Below are 20,001 nucleotides of genomic sequence, written 5' to 3'. Positions count from 1 at the left end.
ACAGGGAACCATCCACACTCTCCTGTCCCATCTCAGCTTGTAGTTAATAGATTAAGCAATTAATGCATCACCTTAATCACTTTCTGTGCCAGGAGCATGGTAAGGGAGGGAAGGGCGGGAAGTCATGGTTTATATAAGGATCCAGCCCTATGGCTACAGCCCGCTCCGCTGACCCAGTGCCGGGACTTCTTGATGGTCCTTAAGCCAGAATATGGCCAGCCAGGGGCTCCCCAATACTGGGCTTTAAAGCCTGCATTTTACCCCAGAAATGTGGTCTAAGCCAGCTAGCTGGACTTGGATTGCAGCTGAGACTTGCCACAGAGACCTCGGAGGCTGAGACATGGGCCTGGCTGTGAGCGACTGGGGTGCGTCTTTAACCAGCATCATTGTGACTGCTCGTGAGTTTAAAAAAGAGAAAAAGCTCCAGCGCTTCTTATGGCAGAGCTACACACTGGTTTAAAATAAGCTCCTTATCAAGGTCCTCTTCAAGAGGGTGGCAAAGACTTGATCTCTGCAGCCCTGCTAATAAAAGGGAATCTAAAGGAGATAGGAAAGGCCAGGAGACAAAGCAGAGGCCAGGAGATAAGGCAGACTTCTGCCTAGGAAGAGAGAAGACAGAGACACACGGAGAGTGGGCTCACGTTTACACCACGCTCTAGTGGGCTGAAACCTGAGCGTGAAAGGCACACTCCGCAGGTGTCAACCTCCACTCCCTCCAGCACTGCTCCATGCTACACCCAGATCAGCCTGGGAGGGGCAGAGGCAGCCAGAAAGAAGCTTCTCGACCACCCCACCCTTCAGCCTCCAACTCATTTAATCGTGTCCACAGGGTGGGATGAGGTGAGGAGGAGATAACAAGCATCAAAGAAAGAGGCGGCCCTTCATGGAATCTTATGAGAAACACAAAAGGGAAAAGCAGAATCACTGGGAAGAAGGGCCCGTTGCCAGTTCTCCATGGTGACAGAAGGCAGGGACCGCAGAAACTCATCCCCATGGCATAAACCTGGCAGCCAACAGCCCTGCCTCTGCCCCCTCACCCCCCGCTTCCCCACCCACGCTTCTCCCACACAACCCTCATGCTCATCAGAGCTGCCATGAGGATGGAGACTGGACAGCTGGTCTACCCTTGTTCCCCCGCCACCTACTGCGGAACAGACGGAGACCAGGCAGCCCTGGGAGGAGTCAAGGGCATGGTCACTAATGCCTGGCTGGGTTGGAGAGGCCATGGCTAACCGAGGCAGAAGACCGAAGGGGGACTGGACATGCCCCAGGGAGGCTCTGGATGTCAGAATCCCTGCCCCCGGTGGCCCCAGGTGGGAGGGGGCAGCCTGGGCCACCAGGGCCATGACTTGTCCTTGGAGGGTCCAGTTGGCCCATGTGGCTGCAGCCCGAGCCCTGACCGTTACTTTCCTTCTGCTCCCACAGGGCAAGGCGTGATGAGATGGCCATGCTGAGGCAGTGCCAGGACCGTGAGGTGAGATGAAGTGAGATGAGATGAGGTGAGATGAGGTGAGGTGAGATGAGATGAGGTGAGGTGAGATGAGATGAGATGAGATGAGATGGGATGGGATGAAGCTCTCTGCCGGGCAGCACGGAATACGGCTTTCCGTAAAGCACACGCAGTGCATGAGGTGATGGACACGAGACTGACCCACGGAGACACAGAGGGGAGAGAAGAGAGGGACAGGTTAGCTTATGGGTACTGCCCATCTGTAACCCCCACCAATGCCACGAACCAAGACCACAAAGCCGGGCACAACTCACTGTCATTTACATCTGGGAGGAACGCGGTCAGCAGGGAGCTGATGGCCATGGAGTGGACAGTGCCCTGATATCCTTGCCCCCTGACCCCGCACTTTAACTTTCTCTTGATGTACACAGTCAGAAAAGTACATACTAGTAAGTGTATAGCTCAGTGGCTCTCACATAAAGAACACAACTATATAACTAGCACCCTGACCAAATTAAAACTATTAAACTTTTAAAATAAAAACATGATTTTATTTTAAAGTATACTGAATTTAATTTAAAATATTATTAAAATTAAATTTTAATCTTAATTAACAATTTTATTTAAAATTATTAAAAGTACATTTGAATTTAATTTGAAATATTCTTTATGAATATTATAGTAAATATTGTAAACATATTATATAAATACATAAATATTATAAATAAAATAATAAACAGGCAAATCTAATCTAATCTATAGTGATGGAGGTGGGAGCACCACGAGTGGAACTTCCTAGGGCAATGGAAATGTCCTGTATCTTGATGCGAGTTGTGAAATGTGAAATAAAATGGAGTCACTTATGTCAGGGGTTTTACAATGGGGCCGTTAGGCCATCAAGGAGGGGGACCTTACACACATCCTCCCCCGGTGCAACCACGAACTTCGGAACTGGTCCAAACCACAAAGATTCCAAGGACTCTGCAAGAACACCTGAGATTTGTCCCAGTGAGGAACTTTTACTTCCCTCTAGTGATAGCCTTAGCGCTCAATCATGTTAATCAAAGACCAACTTCGACCTCCTACTCCAATTAAAATTCTTTGTAATGCAAACCTCCCCACTTTGCCTTTAAAAGCCTCTGAATTTTACTCCCTAGCAGGACACTGTTTGCGTTGCTACCGAAATCTGTGTGCCCGAATTACAGTTCTTTAATCCCCAATAAAATTTTTGTTGGATTACTGCCTTCTAAGTTTATTTAGGTTGACAGAGTGCTGGTTACGCTAGTATAGCATGTGTAAAAATTCATCCAGCTGTACAATTAAGCTTGAAAATTTTACTGTATTAAATCATATCTCAATTCAAAAAATAGAACATTATCAGCCCCTTGACCATCCCTCATGCCCGCTTCTAGTAACTATTCCCCTGAGGACAGCCACTCTCCTGATTTCTAAAACCACAGAAGACTGTGTGTTTCTTTTGTGAGGTAGTAGTTGGCTCCACGGTTTGACCGTGAAAATGAGGAAAGGGTAGGAAACCTTGACTATTATTAATTGACCCAGAGCTTTGGGGAAAAGATTAAGCATTTTTAACATCATTTTGAAAGCCTTAACATACATACATAACTTTTGACCTAGAAAGCCCTCTTCTGGAAAACAAATTTGAGGAAGTGATCCTCAACCAGAAAATGTCACCACTGTGTTGCTTGTATGACTAAAAAACCTAAGTCTCCGATAACTAGAGAAGTTGCATAAATTAGAGCACATCGGACTTAAAGGAATAGTATGAACCCATTGAAAGGGATGCTTAGGAAACATTTTAAAACAGCTTTATTCATCCCAGGTCAGACCTTCTAGGCCAGTGTCTGTACAAGCCTGCTGAAGCGAGTTTTCCGGTCTCCTTTATTCGCGTACTATAAATAGAAATGTTGGAGGGGGGGAATGTAAATTAGCAAGCCCAAAGTGGAAAGAACCTGTCAGCCTCATATCCAGGTGTCAATAATAAAATAAAATATTAAATTGTTAAAGTAAAAATAAAAAACTGCTTTCTCTGAGGTATAATTTCTATGCCAGCCGTAAGCTTCACCCATTGTGAGCATACACTTTGATGGTTTTTGATAAATTTACAGTTTTTTAAATAAATGTATAGTTTTGCAACCCTCACCAGAATCCCATCACCCCCAAAAGGCCCTTCATGCCTATTTGCCTCGCTAGCTGTTCCCACCCTCAGCCCCAGGCAACCACTAATTTACTTTCTAACCTCTATAGATTGCCTTTTCTGGACTTTTGATATGAATGGAATCCTAGACAATGCACTCTTTTACGTGTGCCCTCTTTCATTTTGCATAATGTTTTTGAGGTTTGTCTGCATCGTTGCGTATATCAGCGTTCCACCGTATGGATAAACCACATCCTCTTTATCCATTCACCAGCTGACGGACATTTGGGTTGTTTCCACTTTGGGCCCTGATGAATAATACTGCTGTGAAGAGTCCTGTAAGCCTTGGTGTGCCCATGTGTTTTCACTTCTCTTAGGGAGATTCACAGGAGGTCGCACTGCTGGGTTGTCTGCTAACTTTATGTTTGACTTTTTAAGAACTGGCCCAACCGTCTTCCAGAGTGGCTGCAGTCATTTCCCATCCTGCCTGCAGTGTCTCAGGCCCATTTGGGAAGCATTTGCAATCACACTGGAAGGTGCTCCGATCGGCTTGTGAGGTAAAGGAGGCAGAGGGCAACACGGCGCACACGCGCGCGCACACACACAAGAACTATCCAAAATGGGCAAATAACAAAGCATCCCACACAGAAAATGAAGAGCCCTCCTATATGCTCAGGTTCTGCATCTACGAATTCAACCAAGCGTGAATTGAAAAAACTTGGGGGAAAAAAAATTCCAGAAAGTTCCAAAAATCAAAACTTGAATTTGCTGTGCCCTGGCAACTATTTACGTTGTATTTACATTTACATTGTTTTTACATAGCATTTACATTGTATTTATAACTGCTAACATAGCATTTACAGTGCATTAGAGATGATTTAAAGTATATGAAGGAAAGGAGGCTGTGCTGGGTTATATGCAAATATTACACCGTTTTATATAAGAGACTTGAGCATTCATGGATTTTGGTATCTGTGGAGGGTTCTTGGAATCAATCCCCGAGGGATACCGAGGGACGACTATACAGCAAGATCTTAGTGAAGGGGGTCAAGAGGGGAGGAAGGAGCCTCTTTCTTCCCCCTTCGGTTTTTCTCACTTCTATCTCTGAGAGCAGGATCCCTCACTGACCCCTCCCAGCCCCCTCCTGGAAGATAACCCCATCCTCAACACTCAGAGTTACCATGGTTCACGAGTTTTCGGAGGTCCCCTTGGCCTGTAAAGAGCTGCTTTCAGGGACTTACCCATAAGAAGACGGCTCGGGCAGCGTTCCCGGAAACCCTGCCCCACGCAGAGACAACTGCACATCCTGGAAGCTGATGAGACAAACCTCACGGGGTGGCGCTGAGCTGAACCCATCTCGCCAGACAACACCACGGCCCTTGTTTTCCAACTCTGCGTGGAGCGAGGTCAAGCCATTCCCATCATCTCGCGAGAGCCCACTGTGGCCCTCTTTCCAGCTCCGCGTGGGCGATATCACCCCCCCCACTCCCCTCATCTCGCGAGATCCCACCGTGACTTCGCTTTTCTACCCCCACGTGAGGTGACGTCACGCGACTCTCATCATCTCGCGAGAGCCCATTGTGGCCCCCGCTTTCCAACTCCACATGGGGTACCCTTAAAACATGTTGGAGTGAAAATAGCCAAGTCTTTGCCTTAAGAAGAAGGCCGCATAGTGTGGGCTCTCCAGGTTGCAGAGGCACAAGAGGTAAATAAAGCTGGAGAATAAGCAGGAGCCCAGGTCTCTGGCGAGAGGGGCTGGGGGAGAGAAGGGGACAAAAGACCCCCTCCCCACTCATCCCCTTAGGAGACACTGGAGAGGACCCGAGTGACTCACAGCCAGAATTCACTCTGCTACACGCCTGGGCAGAGGAGCCCAGGTTATGAATAGGCATGACCTGAGGTTGCTGCCCTGGCCACTGCCCTCCCCGCAACACTTCCCATCTGGCCCAGGTCAGTGGCTGCTTCCCAAGAATAGCCCTCAGCTTCAAGGCTCTAGGGGGGATCCTGGCTGATGGTCTGGGTAGTCCTCAACCGGGCTGCTGGCAGGCCCAGGGGTCCAGAGCACATGGGGGAAATGAGAGCGCTCAGTCTCGGGCCTTTCCTCCTCCTGTCTTGCCCCTCAAAGGCACCAGGCCAGCCCCACTGACCCAGGGCCAGGAGCCAATTCTACCGGGGTGGCTTTGTCAAGCCTTAATTTAAGCAAGTGTTCTTATCACCACATTCTCATCCCGGCCTGAAACTCACACCTGCCTCATCAGCTGCTGTTTTAAGCCCATGAGGAGGCCCCAGATGCTCCGAATTCGTGGGACAAAGTCTCAAGTCTCCCCTCAGAGGTGAGAGAGGCTGGTGAAAGGAGAAGTAACCCCCAAAGCCAGGGATGGTTTGAAACAGTTTTCCATGTAGACATGCTGGTCTGAGTGGCCCCACGGGGCCCTCGAGGCTTTCCCTCTCACATCTCAATGTTCAGCCCTAACCCAGCAGCTAATCCTCCAGTGACTTCACCTGTCTCAAAGAACAAACTCCCAAGTCTTTACAGTGGCCTACAGGGCCCTCGTGGTCACCTGTCCTAATGTCTCTCCCCGTTGCTCCCCCACTTCAGTGAGGAGTGACCTGGATGCACCCTTCCACATTCTGTTCCCTCCACTTCACACGCTTTTCCTTCTGCGTGGCTCACATCTTCAGCTCTTGTAAGTCGTTGCTCAGTCACCTTCTCAGTGATCCTGCCTTCACCATCCCATTGAAATTGCTGCATAGCTCCATTCCACCTCGCCGCACCCTTATCCCAGGACTGCCCACCATCTGATCTTACTCTTTTTCCCCCATAGCCCTTGACCACTGTCCACCATGCTGTGTGTTCTTTGTTTAGTTTCTGACTCCCCATGCAGAACATGGCCCCTAAGAGGTTCAGCATTTCCATCTGTTTTGTTAGCTTATGTGGCCCCAGAGCCTAGGACAGTGCCTGGCACACACTTGCTCTCCATACATATTTGTCGAGTGACTGAATGGATGAATGACTAGGAGCGTGGCTGGGGAGGGGCAGAGCAGGCCGTTGCCAGCAAGTCTACAGCGGGGACTGCTGACGTCCCCCTGTGCTGTCTGCATCTACATCTGTTATCATGGCCCACGTTCATGTCCTGCCACCACTATTCCCTTGTGGGCGCCCAGGAAGTTCTCTGAGACTGTTTTCTCAGCCGTAAAATGGGAAGAGGACGGCCACATACCCACATGCTTAATCACTGGTAACTGCTTTCAGTCATCTTTTCATTTTCTTTCGACTCCATGGCCAAAGCCGGCCTGGAGGCCCCAGCCCAGGACCCAGAACGGGGTGATTCACCGACATTTAGGGAGAACCTACACTGTGCCGAGCACTGAGATAGAAACCTTACACCTAAACTACCCCTGGCCCCCTTAAATTCCTACGGGACCTGAAATTTAATTATCTTGAAATCCATTATCACATTTCTTTCCCAAGACAGCAACCACACGGTTGGCGCCACTCCCATAGAGCAGACAAGAGTCTCAGAGAGGTTGAAGCACTTGCCTGAGGTCACCCGGCGAGAAGGTCAAGCTGTTTCCTATCAGGACCCGGACCAGTACAGCTAGGGGGCAAGTAGGTTTCAACTCACGTATCAACTCTGATAGATGAGTGGTTGTGTCTGGAGTGTTATACGGGAAGGACTCTGAGCTTCTGTCGGAGTGACAGATAAGGCATCCCATGTGACACCTATGGGGTGCACCCTCCATTTTCTTATCTGGAGCCTTCAACCATTTGCCAGGTGAGCAATTTCTCATAGCTCCCAGATTCTTCAGAACACGGGCCACTGTCCCCTGGGAGTGTCCTCCTAGACTGCTCTCTGCAGCACAAGGGGACACTTCCCTCCACAAGAGGCTGACCACGGTGAGCGCAGCAGGCTTATGCCCTTCAGGGGGCAGACGTCAGTCCTGGAGCCCTCACATCTGAGCTTGGGCCCCATGCTACCTGTTGCCAAACCTCTCTGGGCCTCAATTCTCCCATCTGTCAAATGGGAGCTCCAGTCTTTCTTGTCCACTTCCGGGGGGGTGGGGATGGGGGTGACACTAGCCCTCTGTACACCTGTGAGCCGTTACTGACTTTATTATGATGGCCTTTTGCAGCAGCCCTGTCGCCTATTGATTGAGGTTGAGTCCCAGTCTTTTAAGTTCCTGGACCCAATTCCAACGTGTGTGCGCCAGGGTGTACGTGGGGCCGGTCAACTCGGTCTGACACTATCTCCCCAGACATAAGATTATATTCCATGAGTAAAGGGCTCAGTCCAACGAGACCGCCCTCCCCCCGCCCCCACTTCAGCCACCAATCCCAAGCTCCGATTGTTACCTGTGCTTCTGACCAACTGGGTATAAATCAGAGGTTCCCACGAGCCCCTCCTTGGGTTAGATCTATGTGCACAGTGGCTCACAGAACTCAAAGAAACATTTTACTTACTAGACCACCGGTTTATTATAAAAGGATATAACTCAGGAACAGGCAGATGGAAGGGATGCACAGGGCGAGGTAGGGGGGAAGGGGCTCGAAGCTTCAACGTTCTCTACTCGCACCTCTCACCCCGAATCTCCACGTGTTCACCAACCCAGAAGCACTCCAAACCCCATCTATATATTTGGGACTCATAGCTTTCAAAACCCTTGGAATTTCCTAAGTGTTGAGAGTGATAAAGTTGTCATATATACTCTACCATGTATAAAATAGATAACTAATGAGAACCTACTGTATAGCACAGGGAACTCTACTCAGTGCTCTGTGGTGACCTAAATGGGAAGGAAATCCAAAAAAGAGGGGATATATGTATATGTATAGCCGATTCACTTTGCTGTACAGCAGAACTGTTCTCGAATAAAAATTAATTTTTTTAAAAAGGTGCCTTTTGTTATGTTAATGAGGTGACTTTTGGAAAGCCAAATATATATGAGATGACCAAATATATACATATATATATTTTTTTCTTTTTTTTTTTCCTCTCTAGATTACCAGTTTATTATAAAAGGATCTAACTCAGGAACAGCCATATGGAAGAGACGCACAGGGCAAGGTATGGGGAAAGGGGTGCAAAGCTTCCATGCTGTCCCACCCGGCACCTCCCTGTGTACACCAATCCAGAAGCTCTCCAAACCCCATTCTTTTAATTTCACTGAAGCTTCGTTATGTAGACAGGATTAACTGATTCAACCTCAAGGCCCTCTCCCCTTCAAGGGGGTGGGGGGAGGGTGGAAGAGACTGAAAGTTCCAATCCTCTAATTCTGGTTGGTTCCCCTGGCAACCAGCCCCTTCCTTAGGGGCTTTCTAAAAGTCACCTCATTAACACAAACTCAGGTGTGGTTGAAAGGGTTTTGTTAGGAATATCAGACACTCCTATCTGGAAATTCCACGGGTTTTAGAAGTTTTGTGCCAGGAATGAGGGACAAAGACCAAATATATATTTTATTATACCTACTCCCTAATACTAAATCTTACTGCTAATAAGGTAAGTACAATTAAAACTACAGTGAAATACCATTTTCACCTATCAAATTGGCCACATGGAAAAGTTTGCTATTACTCTGTGTTGGTGAGGACACTGGGGAACAGGCAATCTCATACACTGCTAGTGCAAGTATGAAGGGCAGCATCTGCTGAAATTTTCAATGTATATTTCCTTTAATCCAGCAAGTCCACTTTTGTGGGCCATTCAGAACCCTCTCTAGAATAAGGGTCCGCAAATTTTTTTTTTTTTCCAAAAAGGGGGAAAATGTAAATATTTTAAGCTTTGGGCCATGTGGGAGATGACCAAATATATAGTTTTGGTCTAAATGACCAAATATGTATTTTTCTTCATAAATCATAATATTGCACCCAGCTCAATAAAAATCTCCAAATGCTTTGCACATCAGCTGGCTTTGACAAGTCTTCACCTCTCCCCCCACCCCCTTCCTCTCTCCCTAAATCATGCTGAGTGTTTCTTGAAGAAATAGAAAAATCTTGGCTCCTCCAGCACATTGCATCTCCACTCTCCATATCTGTGGTTGCCTCACTGACCCAGGTTGGCCACACGTCCCTTGCCAGCCACCTTACAGCCTGGTGAGATCCTGGACCTCCCAGATGGGCCTCCTGGCCTAGGGATGAGCAATAATATTTCTCTCAAATGCTAGCATCTACTGATCTGTAGTTGGGGGCTGCCTGGAGTTTTGTGTTGAGAAGGATCCTGAGCTATGGCTGAACTAGCAAGAAAGTGTGTGGTGATTGACTAGCAATGTCTGCCATGGGCGCAGGAATGGTTAGGAGTGGTGCCTGTGCCAAGTATTTGCCATTTCCAGCCTGGGGCTTCCCCTGCCACAGTGAGGCAAGAGGCTGGTCAGTCTTTTGCTGGGAGGCTCCCCTGACTGCTCCATCACAGGGCTGTCTTTCTACCCCTGCTCCCTTGCTACCTGGAGTTTTGCTGTCTAATACAGCAGCCACTAGCCACATGGGGCTATTTAAATTTAAATTAATTAAAATTAAATGAAAACTTCAGGGGCTTCCCTGGTGGCACAGTGGTTAAGAATCCGCTTGCCAATGCAGGAGACACGGGTTTAAGCCCTGGTCCGGGAAGATCCCACATGCCTCGGAGCAACTAAGCCCGTGCACTACAACTACTGAGCCTGCACTCTAGAGCCCGCGAGCCACAACTACTGAAGCCCGCACACCTAGAGCCGGTGCTCCCAACAAGAGAAGCCACCACAATAAGAAGCCCGCAAACCACAATGAAGAGTAGCCCCCGCTCGCCGCAACTAGAGAAAGCCCACGCGCAGCAACAAAGACCCAATGTGGCCAAAAATTAAAAAATAAATAAATTTATTAAAAACCAAACCAAACAAAAAAACCTTCAGCTTTTCATCTGCACCAGGCACTTTCCAATGTTCCACACGTGGCTAGTGGCTACCATATTGGACAGCAGAGATACAAAACATTTCTATTATCGAAGAAAGTTCTGTTGGACAGAACTAGGCTAGATCAGGGTTTTCAATAGGTGGTGATTGTGCTCACCCATGGACGTTGGGCAATGCCTGAAGGCATTTTTGGTTGTCACAGCTGGAGACGGGGTGCTACTGGTATCTGCAGGTAGAGGCCAGGGATGCTGCTAAACGTCCCACAATGCTCAGGACAGTCCTCCCACCACAAGGAATTATTCAGTCCCAAGTGTCAATAGTGCTGAGGTCAAGAAACCCTGGTCTAAAAGAATCATGTCAAGTGGAGAGGAGCGTTAAGGGGAAAAAAGGGCAAAATAATCTTGCTTCAAACAATAAATAGATGTGATATAGAAAGAATTGAGAAAATGAGTCAACCCACTGTTGACAGAAGAATAAGAGGAGAAGTCATTCCTGGACCCATCGCCACTTAGTGGCTCTGTGACCCCAGGCAAGTCAGTAACCCTCTCTGATTCTCAGTTTTCTCCTCGATAAAACTGGAACAGTATGATGCCCCCTCCTGGATTGTCAATGGATTAAATGAGATAATGAGTTTGAATAGGCTTTGTTATCTGTCCCTGTGGAACAGTGTTGCATAATTGGTTATCTTAGCTCACGTTGTTTATTAGACTAGACTAAATAAACAAGTCTCTGGCAGCAAGGCACCAAGTCCCACTTTCATTTCACTCTGCATGACCTTGGGTCACTTAAGCCTCTAAATCTCACTTCCTGATCTGTAAAATGGGGCTAATCACTCATGCCCAAGCTCACAGCAATATCCAGTGTGAAGGAGACATTTAATCCCAGTAAGCAACCATGTCTCTCTCTCAACTCGACAGTTAATCTGGTTCCCCTCCATGAAACTGAAACTCAAACCCCAGCTGGTACCCAAGAAACAGCTGAAAATGCACGCACGCAATCTTTTATGAGCGGAGATGAATTCCCTTGGGACCCCGGACCTTGAAATCCCTGACTCCCTGAGCCTGAGTACTGGCTGAGTATTTGGTAAATCCACCTCACCGATTCTCGAAGATCTTTCCTTTACTGCCAGAAACTGTACTTCTTCAAAGTAATTAAGTAGCAGGGAGAAACACAGTGTAGAGCAGGAAAGGAAAATTACGGAGCTGGGTGAGTCACGCCGGGGCCGGGGGAGGTGATTCAGGTGAAGCTGATGTTGGCTCTGGGTCCTTCAGAATGAATGGTGTACACGTGTGTGTGTGTGTGTGTGTGTGTGTGTGTGTGTGTGTGTGTGAGAGAGAGAGAGAGAGAGAGAGAGAGAGAGAGAGAGAGAGAGAGAGAGAGAGAGAGAGAGAGAGAGGGGGAGGGGAGGGGAGGGGAGGGGAGGGGAGGGGAGGGGAGGGGAGGGGAGGGGAGGGGAGGGGAGGGGAGAGACTGACTTCTGCCTTGATGGTTATGAGATATCCCAGCAGCTCTCATCCCAATGAGCTTGTTTGTGTAATAAAGTTCATTTTTGTTGAAACTAGAGCTGAGATTTAATCCTTTCATTTGAGGCTTGGAGGATGATGGTGGAGAAGGTTTTGGGGGTGGAGTAATAGGAAAAATTGGGTTATTATTCCTAAAATGGGGTGCCCCAGGCTGTTCCCTGAATGCCAAACTTGAAGGCAGGGGCTGTTCTAAGCCCAATGCCGTCACTGCAAAGCTGTGTGTCCTTGGGCAAGTCGCTAACCCTCTCTGTGCCTCGGCTGCCTGATCTGTGAACAGGTGAGGCTGGATTTGACAGCACCCGGGGGGCCCTCCACTTGCCGACTTTCTCCATCTTTCAAATAATTCAATTTCACATAGCTTAAATATTAAGGATACCGTGAAAAGACATGGAGGAAACTTAAGTGCATGTTACTAAATGAAAGGACCCATCTGTAAAGAGTATGTACTGTAGACTCCAACTATATAGCATTCTGGAAAAGGCAATACTGTGGAGACAGTAAAACGATCAGTGATTGCCAGGGGTTGGGGGGAGAGGGGGATGAACAGGCAGAGCACAGAGGATTTTTAGAGCAGTGAAACTGCTCTATAGGATACCATAATGATGGATACATATCATTATGCATTTTCCAAATCCATAGAATATACACCACCAAGAGTGAACCATCACAGACACTATGGATTTGGTGATAATTACGTGTCAGTAAAGGTTCATCAGTTGTAATAAACATCCCACGCTGGTGGGGAATGTTACCACGGGGGAGGCTGTGAACGTGGGGACGGAGGTGTATGGGAATCTCCGTACCTTCCGCTCAGTTTTGCTGTGAATCTAAAACTGCTCTAAAAAATAAAAGTTATTAGTTAAAAACATTCAAGGATATGCCATAAACCACAGTCGCCATACCGCGACTAACCACCTGCTTAAACCAGCCCATTCAGACAGTCGTTTGTATCTCCTAGGTAAACCAGGAGCCGCTGAAGGGCTGTGTCATCAAGGCCTAGAAGGAATCTAGCCAGAGTTCCCATTCTTTTGGCCGTGCCAGGAGGTTCTCTCCGGCGTTGGGGCCTTTTCATCTCATCTCACAAAGCCCCCAGAAGCGCTTGGTCTTGCCCCTGGCTGAACACGGGCCTTATGAAATTTTGCAATAATCAGACCCTAACAGAGGACAGTGCGTGTTTCCATGTCTGTGATACCATGAGTTTTGACAAGGTGGGTGCTAAGCAGCAGCTCCCTGGGGTTTTGTCCGCTCCCACAGAGGAAAGGCGTTTCTCCAGCTTTGGTGGGCACCAGACGCGCCCATCCGGTTTGAAACCTGTGAATTTCCGGGCCCCTTCCCCCCAGGACCGCTCAGTAGTTCTGAGATGGTCCCGGGAATCTGCATGTTTAACACCCCCCCACCCCCACCCCCGCCCCGTGAGGCCGGTGGAGATAATCAACAACCCATCCTTGGAGAAACGCTGCCCTGGATGTTGAATCCTGGTTGCCATCTCCAGGATGGTCTTGCCAAGGCCCTCAGGTTTAGAAGGCGAAACTAAAGCTCAGATCCCGGAAGGGACTGCTCCGAGGTCGCAGAGTCAGCAGAGCCCAAACTTGGCTATTCAAGGTCACCGGGCCTATGTGCAGGTGCCACCAGACATCTGCACTGGTGACATGCAGCCCCTCCAAAGTCAGGAGACCCTCCTTCTCCTCCTCCTCTGTCTCTCTCTCTGTGTCATTATTTTCTAGAACTCATCCACAGCCTAAACTACACAGCCCCCCCTGGACGTATCACCCAGATACAGGAGAGCCTGAGTCAGTAGCAAAGACAACCCTGAGGGAACCACGGTCCTGTCAGACACAGGAAGCCCCAGTGGGCCCCTCAGCCCCCCTGAGCTGGTGCACTGAGCGGGCCAGGCATCTGCTCGGCCGGCCGCAGAGTGAAAGCGGCAGCCCAGTTCTCCTGGCCCGGCGGGTCGAGGCCAGACTGGAACCGACTGGACTTTCCCTTCCCGGCCACCTCTACGGAAAAGCCTTCCCAAGGCCATGGCCCTGAGGCCTAACTCCAGGGAGGGAGCTCCATGTGAAGACACAGCCCCTCCCCACTGTGCCCACTGCCCACACCACCCACCGAGGCCTGTGCCACTTCTCCATTCAAAGAAATGCCCACAATGGGCGAGCCAGAGAAAATTCCTCCTCTCGGACAGTGGATCAAGTCAGGGCCACATGAAACTCAAACCTCCGTCCACCATCCCCCTTCCCGCCCCATGCTTATTTGGAAGAAATGGAATAAAAAACCATTACAATCAAGGCTTAGACTCAACAGTGTTGGAAACGTGAAAGAAGCGTTTGGCTTCCTGACCATCAACTGACACCCAGTTAAGCAGAAACCACTGGTAGCTGAGGGAAAATACGAACCCCTGCCGTCTGGCGGCTGAGATTCCAAAGTGAAGGTTATCTCATGACTCTAAATATATTTAATAATTAGCAAACAGCTGGGGCCTGACCAGGGTGATCTTTAAAAGTATCCCCTCACCCCAGCGTTTGGTCATAAAAATCCTTCCATGAAACACTCTTGTTTTCTAAGCAGGCAACCAGCCAAAGGGAAGAGGGCTCAGAGGCCAAAAGGCCTGAAATAGATGGCAAGACCAGAGGCCACCGCAGCCCCCAAAGCACATTCTGGAAAATTAGGCCTATCCGCTCACAAGGCGCGCACCGTCAAACCCAGCCCGACGGTACCTTCTCCAGCCGGTGCTGAGGTCACGGGATCCACTCCGGTCCGAGGGGTCTCCCCAGGTCCCAGCGCAGAGACCCACCAGGCCAGGAGAGCAGGGACAGAGAAGAAATGGCAGCAGCTCCCCGCCCGGCGCCGGCACTCACATCCCCTTCCCTGACTGCTCCTCCCCGTCCTCCCCCACGCCAATGTGATAGCAGCAGCTGAGTGGACAAGTCATTTCTAAAATTAGCCGCTGAGCTCCAGGTCTGGACAGGAGGCAGCAGCCCGGGGTGGCCGCTGACCAGGCAGTCGGAGCGCATGGACGTATTTGGTGGTGCGGAACAGGGGCGGGGACAGCTCCCGACGCCAGCGCCTTCGCCCCCGCCCCCCACCCCACCCCCCACCCCACCCCCCACCCCACCCCCCACCCCACCCCCACGCCCCCCGCTCCCCACCCCACCCCCCACCCCCACGCCCCCCGCTCCCCACCCCACCCCCCGCCCCCACCCCCACATCCCCCGCCCCGGCCCCGGCCGGCGGCACAGCCATACTCCCGCCCCGGCTCCACGCAGATAACCGGAGGCCACAGCAGCTGGGTGAGGAGGAGCGCCCGGCTCCGTGTCCCGGCTGGTCCTGGGAAGGAAATAGCTCGACCGAATGCCGGTGTCTCTCGGTGTAAGGAAGATGCAGCTGCTCTCGCTCACCCGGACAGCAGCCTGAGGTCTTTAATGAACTCACGTCCTATTCTCGACAACCCTAGGAGATAGGGCTTTCCCCATTCCCATGTCGCAGATGGGGAAACGGAGGCACAGAAAATGAACCGACTTACCCAAAGCAGTGGAGAGCCAGGAATTGAACCCATGTAGTTCTGACCCCAGAGGGCACAGTCTTAAACAGCAAACAGGATGCTCTAAAAGGGTGCTCTGTCCACTGCCTGCATGACCCACTCGGCTCCTTGGGCTCTTTAATCGATAGGAACTGGTAAGAGGCTAGATGAGAGATTCAGGCGAGGCTTTACTGGGGCTCATGCTGCAGCACGAGGGAGCACGAACAAGGAACAAGTGCCCTTGCTCGCTCCCCAAGGAGGGCGGGCTGATTCCTTAAATGAGGTGAGGGTAGGGGCAGATCAGTGGGTCGGGCAGGAGACGTAGCCTAGGTGGTCTGCCCACCCGCTCCTGGTGCCGAGCCGTGTGCAGGGATCATGCGCAGTGCCGGCTTTTGCTCCCAGCACCTTAGAAATGGCAGTTGGTTTGCGGCCTTTCTGTATCTTATTGTTCCTAATTACCCCAGCTGCGCATGCTTGCAGTTAATGTTAGTCCCTTATAGTTCCTCTGTATTCTGTTGCTCCAGAAGACGTTTGTCCAGGTGCAAACACTCTGGTAAAGGGCCCCAGGTCTCGGCCTATCTCACCTGGAAGGAGAGAAGTAGGGGCTTCCATAGATTAAGTATATCGTGCAGGTCCACACAGCTAGCAAGGGGTAGAGTCAGGACTCAAATCCAGGTCCTCCTGACTCTGAAGCCCATGGTCATTGGAACATGACATGCTGCTTCTCTGAAGAATCATTTCAACCATCAGTACGTGTTGTAACTCTGCTGTCCCCATGGCTGATTGAGCAATAGTTTTCCAAAGGAAACTATTATTTTCTTCTGGCTGTTGACAATTAGCGTTTGACAGAAGTTCATAGAAACACAAAGTAAAGCCAGCTTTGGAAATGGCTATCTATACAATCAACATGAGATTGAGGAGGGTCCCCAGGGGTCCCACGGAGGGTGGTGTGGGACATCTTAGGCTGCTCCACACAAAGAGGTTGAAGATGACAAGTCCCCTCGACCTATTTTCTCCATGTCGTGCTGGATTATCTAACATTGAAACATGAACCCACCTCGTGCCACGTCCTGAAACTCATTTCATGGTGTGTTTCTGCCTCTTGTATCTTTTCATGGCTGTTGGTCTTAAATGGTGGGGTGGATCTCTGGGCCAGGGGCTGGGGGTCTTCATAAGCTGAGACCTATAGGGACGGTTAAGTTAACTTGGATCTGTCTGCCCTGAGGGCCCCTGGCAAGTCTGCTTTATTCTCCTGGTACCCGTGGTGGTAGGTTTTCACCACCCAGGACAGTCAAGTATTGCTCTGACTGTGCTATGATTTAGGGAAGCCTCGTAAGCAACATTTTGTCACCTGGTTGAGCATTTATCTTTCTGTCTTGAGGCTCTGTTCCCTAGGTGCGGGAGGAAAGGACTAGAAAATGAAGTGGCCCTTCTGGTGCTTCCGGTGCAATTAGCATGGCATCACTGGTGCTATTCTTCAGGGTGTCCAGGTGGTCTAAGTGGCTGTAGGTCATCTTGGGCAAAGACTAAGGGAATCGTTACTGATCACACCTGCCCTGGGGTTGCTGGTCCTTCATCCTGGACACCTGACCTCTTCTTCCTCAGGTAGTGAGCTCTGGGTCCACAAAATGGCCAAGGGATTGTGACGATTTATTGGGACAATTGACTTCAGTCGCTTGATTATCCTTAATTTTCTTTTCTGAGTGGGACCCTTGTTGGCAGCTCAATGTCTTTTGCCCCTTGGGGTGCTATTCATCATCTCCATCCGTCCTTTGAGCTAGGAGCCCCCCGCTGCTCCCCGGACCTCATCACACACTAGGATGATTGCTTCCACCCAGCGTCTGATGGTTAAGTGCTGTCATCGGCCTCTTTCATTTTGAGGCTCCTACCATCCTCACTGCCATCAGAGAGCTGTGTGTGTGTGTATGCATGTGTGTGTGATGATAAACTGGAGAACAGTCTCGTGTGTGTCTGTCCGTTTGACAATCATGAGAATCCTCTCATGTGACCACTGCGGGGCCCGGTGTTGTACGTCATGATCCCCTTAAGGATAAAGGGGAACTGTCTCTGTCTCTTTAAGTGTCTGGTACACAGTAAGTGCTCAAAAAATACATACAAAATGAATAATCAAATGTATGGAAACTGAGCTGGAGCAGGTGTCCCAGGGTCTGGTCCCACATCATGCTTTCTCTAGATGTCTGTCCATCTCCCACCAGTCTGTGGTCTCCCATTCACCCAGCACAGGGCCAGGCACTGAGTAGGTGCTCATGGGATCTCTGGAGAACAAAGTAACCGATGAATAAAAGACCAGCCTGGGGTGCAGAAGTGGGAGAGACTCCTGTAGAGGAAACCCCCCGACACCTGCCCTCTGACTGAGGTACAGAGATGACATGTCTGCACAGAGCCTGGCTCAATCCTGACCCCGGGAAGGTGGCCTCGCCTCATTGGGCCTCCAGACTCCCCTCTGTAAAATGCGGATCCTGATCCCACTGACCATTCCAGAGTGTGTGGCCCATGCTAGATACTCAGTGGATGTTTGTTGAGTGACTAAATGACCGAATGGAGATCTGTAAAAGTTTTTCATACCATCGGAGCTGCCAGCAGAGGAGAGCTGCCACTGAGCTTCTCAGTGGGCCTGATACGGGAGGAAAGGGATTATACCCAGTACGTATCCAGAGTTTAGTGAACAGATGTTTTAAATTAAGGAGTGCCCTTGGCATCAACACCTATGGAAGGATAGAGCACTCTTCTTTCACTCAGTGTTACCTTTTGACATTGGTGCATGTAACTGTGGTTTATTTGGGTTTTTTATTTTGTTTGTTTTATTTTTTGTGTTTTTTTGTTTTTGTTTTTAATGTGACTATCAAATATATATTACATGTAATCCATACATATAAACTTAATCACTGAGCCTAACTAAAGTGGCACTTGTTTTTTATTGAAGTATTGTAGATTTACAATAGTATCTTAGTTTCAAGTGTACAACATAGTAATTCCAAATTTTTATAGATTATACTCCATTTAAAGTTATAATGCAAAAGGTAAGCTTTTGCGATGGCAACTACAAAGGGCAAATGTATTTGTTAAGCTTATGTAGCTAAGCCTCCGACCGTATGACCTTATTTTACATTGAGGGACCAAAATTTACACAAACAAATAGAATGTTCATAATTCTGTTCCTTTCTTTTTCCATTCCTCCTTGGTCATTTCAAGACAGAGAAGTGAAACCATCAAATCTGTCACACAGAAACAATGAGGCCAGAAGTTAGGTTTAAAACAGGATCAAGCTAGTAGCCCCTGATGCATCTTCTTCCATCTTTCACTAATATACACATAAAAGGCAGAAAATTTGGAAAATTCCAATGCAGAAAACTATGACTGACAGTCAGGTAGAGACATATTTTACTGGCTATCAAATCAGCACTGTTTCTACACCTGAAGACCTGGGCATTTTACCCACATCCCAAAGTTAATAAGAATAAAAATGTAAAACACATTCATTTGGGATATCCGTAAGTTAGGCAAAATGTCTCCTTGCCATGATTATCTGCTCTGTCTCCCATTTTGCCTGTTAGGGATCCATTAATATGAGCCACTAAGTAAATTTCCCCTCATGGGCTTTTTTGATTACGTGTATGTCCACAGCTGCGTACGTGAGCACAGAGTGAAGCTTCAGTGTTTCATCTGGTTAATCCGATCCCGGGAGATAACCAGCCTGAACAATTTGGACTGAAAACCTTTTTTCAATCTCCAGTACCCAACATGGTTAGAAAGTGGCCAGGAAAAGAAAGCCTCCCCTTCAGTTCAACACCTGGTTTCCGCCCAGGTAAACCAGCAGGGGCTCCAGGGTTCAGGAAGGCACGGTTTAAGGGGGAGAGTGACACAGCAGTGATCCTTAAGGCGACGTGGGAGGAGCCCTGGGATGTGCGGGAGAGCATTTCCTTTTCGCTCTACAAGTACAGCCAAAGTCCCTCACATTTACCCTTCGTAGGAAACTTGGGTGTTTTTGGCTAGAATGGTCCTTCAAGATCATCTAATTCAACTCTCTTAATTTAGGGATGAGAAAACAGAAGACCAAAGAGGTCACCCAGTGACCTTGCTCAGAGCAGGGTCCCCAGGCTGCTCTCTCTCCTCCTGGGCGCCAAGGGGTGAGTAGATTTCTGCAGCTCTCAGGAGCGATCCTTGGTTACATATGGCATCAGACCAAAGGCCCTATCACGCGGCTGACCTCTGCCTACGATGCTGACTACGTGCTCCGTAGCTGGGGCTCCCGTCAACTGTTTTGTTAAGAGGTTTTCACGTCGGCAAACACACATACATTCCAGGGAAACTGGATGGCTCCATGGACCAATCGTGATGTCCTTCTTTCTTGAACCCGCAAGGGACAGGAGGTGTTTCCACCTCAAGGACAGAGGTACCTACCCTACCCTCGACCTGTGGACCTACAAGCAGACAGTTCTGCCCAGGCAGCTGTGGC

At 49.2% G+C, this 20,001-nt stretch overlaps 1 protein-coding gene across 3 annotated transcripts in view; it reads right to left on the bottom strand.

Moving 5' to 3' along the window:
• The window catches only part of MYO18B (myosin XVIIIB), a gene marked incomplete at its 5' end in the record, with an annotated part of 221,140 nt that extends 219,544 nt beyond the window's left edge, over positions 1-1,596 (bottom strand). For 2 of the 3 annotated variants that reach the window (XM_082355031.1, XM_082355032.1), the window contains one exon: positions 1,146-1,346. In XM_082355031.1, the coding sequence (XP_082211157.1) occupies positions 1,146-1,346 (201 nt within the window). Of the gene's footprint in view, positions 1-1,145; positions 1,347-1,400 lie in introns of those variants that run through there. The other variant, XM_082355033.1, reaches the window with a different exon arrangement.
• Positions 1,597-20,001: the final 18,405 nt, after the last annotated feature.

This window comes from Balaenoptera borealis (genome assembly GCF_965194805.1).
Source record: "Balaenoptera borealis genome assembly, chromosome: 14".
Classification (NCBI taxonomy): Eukaryota; Metazoa; Chordata; class Mammalia; order Artiodactyla; family Balaenopteridae; genus Balaenoptera; species Balaenoptera borealis.
The sequence above is the reverse complement of the archived record's forward strand: the minus strand, read 5'-3'. Positions and strand labels throughout refer to the sequence as shown.